The sequence below is a fragment of the Sinocyclocheilus rhinocerous genome, unplaced genomic scaffold (assembly GCF_001515625.1).
Source record: "Sinocyclocheilus rhinocerous isolate Xijiao unplaced genomic scaffold, SAMN03320098_v1.1 scaffold1168, whole genome shotgun sequence".
NCBI lineage: Eukaryota > Metazoa > Chordata > Actinopteri > Cypriniformes > Cyprinidae > Sinocyclocheilus > Sinocyclocheilus rhinocerous.
Window position 1 is genome coordinate 497,574 of NW_015650373.1, and position 7,680 is coordinate 505,253.

General features: G+C 41.0%; 1 protein-coding gene across 3 annotated transcripts in view; it reads right to left on the reverse strand.

Annotated features, from left to right (window-relative positions):
• The window catches only part of LOC107711947 (beta-citrylglutamate synthase B), a 28,817-nt gene extending 24,304 nt beyond the window's left edge, over positions 1 to 4,513 (reverse strand). For 2 of the 3 annotated variants that reach the window (XM_016517043.1, XM_016517044.1), the window contains exon 1: positions 3,863 to 4,513. In XM_016517043.1, coding sequence (XP_016372529.1) covers positions 3,863 to 4,025 — 163 coding nt within the window. In that variant the 5' untranslated portion in view covers positions 4,026 to 4,513. The remainder of the gene's footprint in view (positions 1 to 3,862) is intronic. The other variant, XM_016517045.1, reaches the window with a different exon arrangement.
• Between the last annotated feature and the right edge of the window lie 3,167 nt (positions 4,514 to 7,680).

A 7,680-nucleotide genomic window follows, 5' to 3' on the forward strand; every position in this document is an offset into this window, starting at 1 on the left:
GCAGATTCACTCTCTGCCAGCAGGTGGCGCTTAAAGCGTTTCCTGGTTTCCGCTGTAAACAAAGCAGCGCTGCACTTATGAACTTTAATATGCTTTATACAGAGGCAAGAGGAAAATAAAAAATACCATCGAAGGACGTAAGTAGTAAGTTCCCCTCAGACATACATTCATATAAACTCCTACATCTAAATGAATCGCGATTTGTTTGGCATCTCAACCGATTTGAATCGTCACATATTTGAATCGATTTTCAACCGGCTCGCGGTTAATCGTTATATCCCTACTCGGAAGTAAACGCCCACTGCTATGATTGGCTAACTGTTGCTAACTGTTGACAGCCTACATCCTTCATAGATGGACGCTGCTGTGATTTAGGTTAAAAACGCATTATAGAACATAGGGATGTAACGATTAACCGCGAGCCGGTTGAAAATCGATTCAAATATGTGACGATTCAAATCGGTTGAGATGCCAAACAAATCGCAATTCAATTAAGTGTAGGAGTTTATAGGAGTGCATGTCTGAGGGGAACTTACTGTCGTTAGAAAAGTTTAGATGGTATTTTCTCTTTTGATCTTGCCTCTGTATAAAGCATATTAAAGTTCATAAGTGCAGGCTGTGCAGCGCTGCTTTGTTTACAGCGGAAACCAAGGAAACGCTTTAAGCGCCACCTGCTGGTAGAGAGTGAATCTGCGTCTCATTTAGCTCGTCTGCTGTTTGTTTCATGCAGATATTTTTTATATATAGATTCACAAAACTGAAGTCAAATTATTCTGTTTTTGCATCAAATTTAGAAATTTTACAGTGTAATTTAGATTAAAAACTCATGTTGCATGTATGCAGCATCTTTGTTTGGATCATGATTAAAATGCAGTGGTTGCCTCTAATTTTAAATGGAAAGAGCACAGACAAAGCCTTATTTTCTTTATATGAAGATATTTCTTTTATTTGTGTGTTACTTATTTATTTGGGGCTTGTTTAAAAATGTTAATTTAGTTTTGTTATTTACATTTACTTTATATTTAAATTTTGTTATTTAGCAGACGCTTTTATCCAAAGTGACTTACAATAGAAGCAATCAAAACCAACAAAAGAGCAATAATATACAAGTGCTGTATTAGTATATTATTATAGTGTTATATTTCAATTTCATAAAGAAACATGCAGCATTTTGTCCAAGCAATAATAAAAGGACATATTTATTTATAATTTGTCTTAAATCTCATTTTGTAAAAAAAAAAAAAATTTGTGAATCGAATCATGAGTTGAGTGAATTGTTACATCCCTAATAGAACATATCAGTACAAACGATCTATAATAACAGACAAAGCAATAGTGACCACATAATAAAAACAGTTACTCACACTTGTGTGGTGCGACATTACTGTCGGATCCAACATAGCTGACTCGGCACAGCATCGTCTTTTACTTTCAATCTTTCTGAAAATCCTGTGTTGAATTGTGCCTTGTTTGTAAACAAATCCGCTGTGAAATGAAGTGACCAAAGCAGGACCAAGTTCTTACTGACGCGGTCTGGAACTTCATTAAAAAAATCTAGCTAATCCACTCTTTCCTAATGTTGGGATCAGATGGAAATCAATGCAAAGACTGTTTTTCCACAGCTTGGCACTGCAAAGCATTTTGTTGTCTTCAGAGCCATCTTTATCGTTTGGTTTCTGCGTAGACCTGCGTTTGCCTCTCTCGTTATTTACTTACTACATACACGAATTGGTGGGCGGGGATAAACAGGCGTTGATGTAGAAGCAGGCGTTGATCTTCTGAGGAGGTGAAGTTTAGCCACACCATTTTGGCAGATTGGCTTCAATATAAGCTGATTTTAGACTAACGAGAAAGTTTTGAATTCTGAAACTTACACAGGATGTTTTTATAGTACAATGACCTCTTATGCGTCAAAAGATCAAGATAATTTTGATTTCTCAGTTCATGACCCCTTTAAATGAGATATGTTCAGGAATTTTGATATTGCCTCATGTGCTGGTATTTAACTGCAATGTTTTTACTGACATAAGAGATCATGATCAAGTGTTGACCTACACTGTTCCATGTGTCTAACGTTGATGATGTAACTCAGCAGAATGTCAGGATCTTTGGGGGTTTAAATCCCAAAGCTGACCAACTGTCAACCACCTCTTAATCAGACCAAGACAGGATCCGGGCCAGCAGATTAAACACAAATACACACACAAATATAACATGCCAACAACCTGCACCAGTTGTGCTGCTCTCCAGTCAGCTGTCTACCTTTTCATTAAAGTAGGTCAATATGGTCTCAGTTCTTCTCTCCTTCACTTATCTTGTCTGTTTGTGTCTTCCTGTTAAGACTGGCAGTCCTTCATGTTGTGTCACGCCACTAAACTTAAAGCAGTTGATTCAAAGCAAAGCTGCATTGGTGCATAGCCACTCCCTTTACCTCAGGTCCATGCAAAATGTCCCAGTCCCCATCTGCCGCCCCTAAAAGAAATGCTGTCACCTCAAAGCAAAACAGCCCCACCCACCCACAATGGCAACACTGGTGTCAATGACTCAGATCATTGTCTTATGAAACACTTTGCAACTCGCTGTCAGCTGATTATTAAAGGAACAGTTAAGATGAAAATGAAAACATCACCATCATTTACTCACCCTCATGTTGTTCCAAACCCATATGTCTTGCTTCCAAAAAGACGATAAGCATAATGACCAACTCAGTCACCATTCACTTGCATTGCATGGAAAGAAAGATGCAATTAAAGTGAATGGTGACTCAGGCTGCCATCTCCTTTTGTAGTCCACTGAAGAAAATCAGCTTGGAACAACATATGGGCGATTAAATTAAAGATGTTTTTATGAACTGTCCATTTAACTTAAACGGCATGACCACCACAAATGTTTTCTTCATATTCTAGTGGGTTCTACAGGCTCCAAATTCACACACTAGGTCTTAAAGTGACCTGAAATCATCTTTGGTATAAACCACTGCTGTCTCAGATGTTCAAGTGGTTAAGTATATAAGTTAATATAAAAACTAAACTGGTAAAACAAGATAGATTAATCCATGACTAAGAGGATTCGATATAGGTGTGTGTATCTTTTGAGCATCCCGGATACCTCAAGTTCATTAGACAATATCTGTATCTTTAGTATGGCTACCAAACCGTGATGCTATTACAACAATAATCGTCTAAACGACGGTACAGACTTCCTCCGACTGATTAAACGTTTTAAAAATCGTATTTCAGTCGATGTTGACACGTGGCGAATCGATTATTGCGACGCAAGCCCTTTGTATGTGGAATCTCGCGCGAATGCGTCATAACATCTCAGTTTAATCTACTGGATAAAAGCTTGTGCATTGAATATAAACACCCAAAAAAGATAAAAATCCAAAATTATAAAGAGTGTAACACCTTAATATAACGGGTCTTTGTGAACGTCGCGCCATCTGCGCTCGACGCTTTATGTGTTGATAATGAACGTGCTCGCGCCGTACGCTCGTGACTGTCCCGCGCGCACATGGTGCAACAATAAACGCTGATATAAACACATTCACGTCAGTATTTAGATTAACGTTAGATATCAAATGTTCGATATAAGATAACAATTTCTCAACGATTTTAAACGGCCTTCCATCCATCGGCTAGGCTGTGGTGGCTGACTGGCTGAAAGTGGGTTAGGCGGTCACCCCACGCACATCTACACAAAACACGCTCACTCGGTGATGTACATCCGCTCAATGTAAGCGCGCTAACCATCCACACTGACCAATTATTTAGCCAACTCAACAGTTTAAACACAAAACTATTTCCGTGCTCGTACAGAAGGAATGCGTTTGTGAATGTATATGTATGTGTGCGGTTTTTACCGAGCTGTCCATCCGTGATGGTCAGGACGATCTCATCCATTAGAAGATAGCGGAATTCAACATCGTCCTCGGCGCAGCGCTCCTTCAGAGCTCGCAGGATCTGGACCTGCGGGTACTCCTGGCTGATCCGCCGGTCTGTGATAAACCACACCCGGGAGCACATGTTTTGGAGCTCGGAGTGCGGAACTTCTGGTAGCTTGCAAACAGGGACACGAAGCAGAAGCCACACAAAGACCCGCGACGCTGTTTTAAAAAAAAATCCCAGGTAATCCGGTTTTACCAGATCCGAAATTACGCAACAACACACCTAAAATCGATATTTAACGAACACGCGGTGAAAGGCTGCGGTTTTGCCTCCCAAATAACCTAAAGATGATAACGCGCTCCCCCGCTGAGGGACAACAGTAGCTGCCCCCAACACGGGCTAACAAAAGCCTCGCTGCGGAACTCGGGCCCTATCGCTTCCTACGATTCAGGCTTCAACGATAAAAACGGAAAAAAAAATCGCGAATAAATGGAGAGCGGGTGGATGAGAGGCTGGATGTTGTGACGAGAGATGCCCCTGCTGGTCTCCGGTGCTCGCGCTGCGCTCTCAGCCCTACGCCTCGGCTTTTCCAGCACGCGCTTTGCGTTTACAACTCTTTCCCTCGCGCTCATGCACGGCCCGCACCAGCCAATGAGCGAGAAGGGCTCGCACTCGCATCGACCAATCACAGGACAGAGTCCTCACCGCGAACCAATAAGAGACGATAACAAGAGGAGGCTCGAGATGTCCGCAGGAGCCAATGGGAGATGCTGAGTGAGCGAGGCAGAGGGGAGGGGTGACGTATGCGCGGGTGCGCGCGCGCGCGCGCTCGCTCTCTGGTAAGATTTTTTTGTGTTGTGTGTGTGAGCGCGTGGCAGGAATTTCAGCAAGGGAGAAGGGAGGGAGTCTCCAGGAGCGCGCACTGCCCCCGAACCGGTTCAGACCGGGCGTGGGGAGGTTTGGTTTGGGTACCAACGCCTCTTGCTCATGCTACGTGTTGAAACGGTCAAAAAAAAAACGGTTGAGAAAAGAATCCCCCCTCCTTGAGTCTGCAAGCGCATCCTTACTCTTTTGTGTAACGTTAGCTCAATCAGCGTTTTCTTAGTTTCGTGGCAACCCCAATAACAACAAAACACCGAAGATCCTTTTCTTGTCAAGGCAGATGTCGGATATGGATAGCTTGTCAATCGTCAGTCTGGAAATATGAGTCAATGTACCACTATGCCTCGGAGCAACGTTTATGGCTTTGTGTAATTTCTTTTGTGGTATTAATGCCTGTTACATCGACTCTTTACGTGATGCGTCAGGGATGCGGAACCTTTACTAGATCATACCACGACAAATGACCCACTTCGGCTTTGTTTACACCCAGAGAGACTGAGGGAGGGGGCAAGGGGAGGAAGAGAGAACAGGCATTATAGATACAGACATTATTGAACCTGCAAGTAAATAAAGGGTTTTCAATCAAATTCGCCCTCTCTCAAATGAATCTGTGTTCAGTTCGCTTTGAAATGTGATCTGTAACGTTCACATAAGTAACACGATGCAGTAAATCATCATTTCAGCATAAAGGACTGTTGGTCCCGCCCTTATCTCGACCGAACACGTCCATCATTCCCCAGCGCCAAATTCCTTAACCAATCAGCTTTCAAGAGATATTTTCAGGGCGGAACATTTATGGCGTGATACTCGTTATTTATTTCTTTTCTGTCGAAACAGATAACATACATTGCACAGCCTGAATAATGTTTATAAAACTACGACCCTCTCATGTTACCGAAGTGCTTTAATATGATGGACAAATTTAACTTTTCCTTCAGCAAATGCATTGCAAATACATTACTTCTAAACAATGAAAACTAGAAGACACCAGTGATGTCAGCGACGGAGATGTAAATGTCGTTGTGATGCGATCGTGAGGCGAGTCAATGCTGCCACCAAGTGGTTATTATTAGTATAACATCAACACATGCTTTACATTACTGCCATATTGAAGATTTTATTGGCATAATAAAATACTTACGTAAAATATATAGCATAATAATAAATATAAATGTTGGATTTTTTTTCTCCATTCATCTAAGTAAACAGTTGTGCAGTTAATAAAGACAATAAACACTCCCATAGTTCAGTAGTATTTAAATACATTTAAATAAAAACTCTACCCCTCCTTTGTCCTCTCACATTTCAGTATACTAATTTAATCTATTAAACTGCATATGATAATAAACCTTTATTTAGGGTGGTCAGAGTAGCCTTGCACTTAAAATCTAATATGCTAACTGAAAGTTTATGAGTTTCAGTCCCAGATATTTTGAGTAATGGCAGAGGTGTAAAGAGTACCTAAAAACCATACTTGAGTAAAAGTACAGATAACTTAGTGAAAATTACTCCACTACACGTTAAGTCAGCAATTCCAAAACAACTTGAGTAAAAGTCAGAGTATTTGATTTGTACAGTACTTAAGTATTTTACTTATACTAAATATAGGCTCAAAGAGGCACTAGTCAAAGAGACATGCCAGTGAAAAATTGTAACGTTGTGGAGAAGCTGCAGAAAACAGGCAGAGGCAAGGATCTATGTGCTGGTATTTCATGGAAAAACTAGAACAAACAATAAGGCAAAAACCAAAGGGAACAAAGAACAGAATGACTGGCAAACAAACAACCATTACATTCAACAACTCACAAGGAACTAAAGAAAAACTAGGGCTATATATACACACAGGGGGGCTAACAAGCTTAACAAGATAAGACACACCTGGGGAGACTAATCAAGGGGAACCAATGAACAAACGGACAACAAACACCACGGGAGACAGGAAGTGACATAAAAGTCCAGGGCAAGGCACAGAGAGCATGAAACAAAAACAAGAAAGAGCTGATTTGTGAGGGGGATGGATGTTTGCTTCAAGTGATAGGCCAGGTAAGTGAAATTATATTATCTTGCTGTATGTGTGTCCTTTTCTTTACGTTTTCTGACTAAAAGCAACCAAAAAGCCATTTTAAAGTGGTTAAGCAAATAATAATAATAATAATCGGCAGGGATCCCAGACCAATACAATGTGCCTCCTCTATTTTAAAACCCACGAGCCGCCACTGCTGTCATAGTGTTTGGGAACATTCATACATAATTTAAATACATATAATCACATGGAACCAGATAAAAAAATAAAACATTTTAGAAGAGAACGCAGCATCACTGTCTGAACCAATGAGCATTAAGCTGTGTCTTCAGTCAGTCGTTTCCCATCATGCTTTTGATCAGCGCAGTCGGTGGAGAGCAACTGCGCTCGACTGCACAATCTGACACAGCCGCCTCGCTGTCGCGAGAGCTTTTTGGCACACGTCAGCATGACATCAGAGCAAGTCGGACGTAACTCGGACACTTTTCTAACCGGCATTAGAAAAATTCTAATTCTGCGCAGATTTTGCTCATCTCAAACGAGCCTATTATCTTTCAAAAAGGTCTCTACAGTATAATGGATAAATAAAATAATGTTAAGTAAAATTAAAGGGGTCATATGATGTTGCTAAAAAGAACATTATTTTGTGTATTTGGTGTAATGAAATGTGTTTATGCGGTTTAAGGTTCAAAAAACACTATATTCGTTACTACAAAATACGGTAGTAAGAAGAACACGGACTGTATGAAAGCAGGTTTGACGAATCAGTGGTCTGGCGCTTGCAAGTTAGACTCCTAAAAGCACCTTTGCTGATGTGCAAACCAGTGGGCGCACAACCGTGGATGATTCATTTTCCACTCAAGTCGAGTCTGGGGTGTGCGATACAGC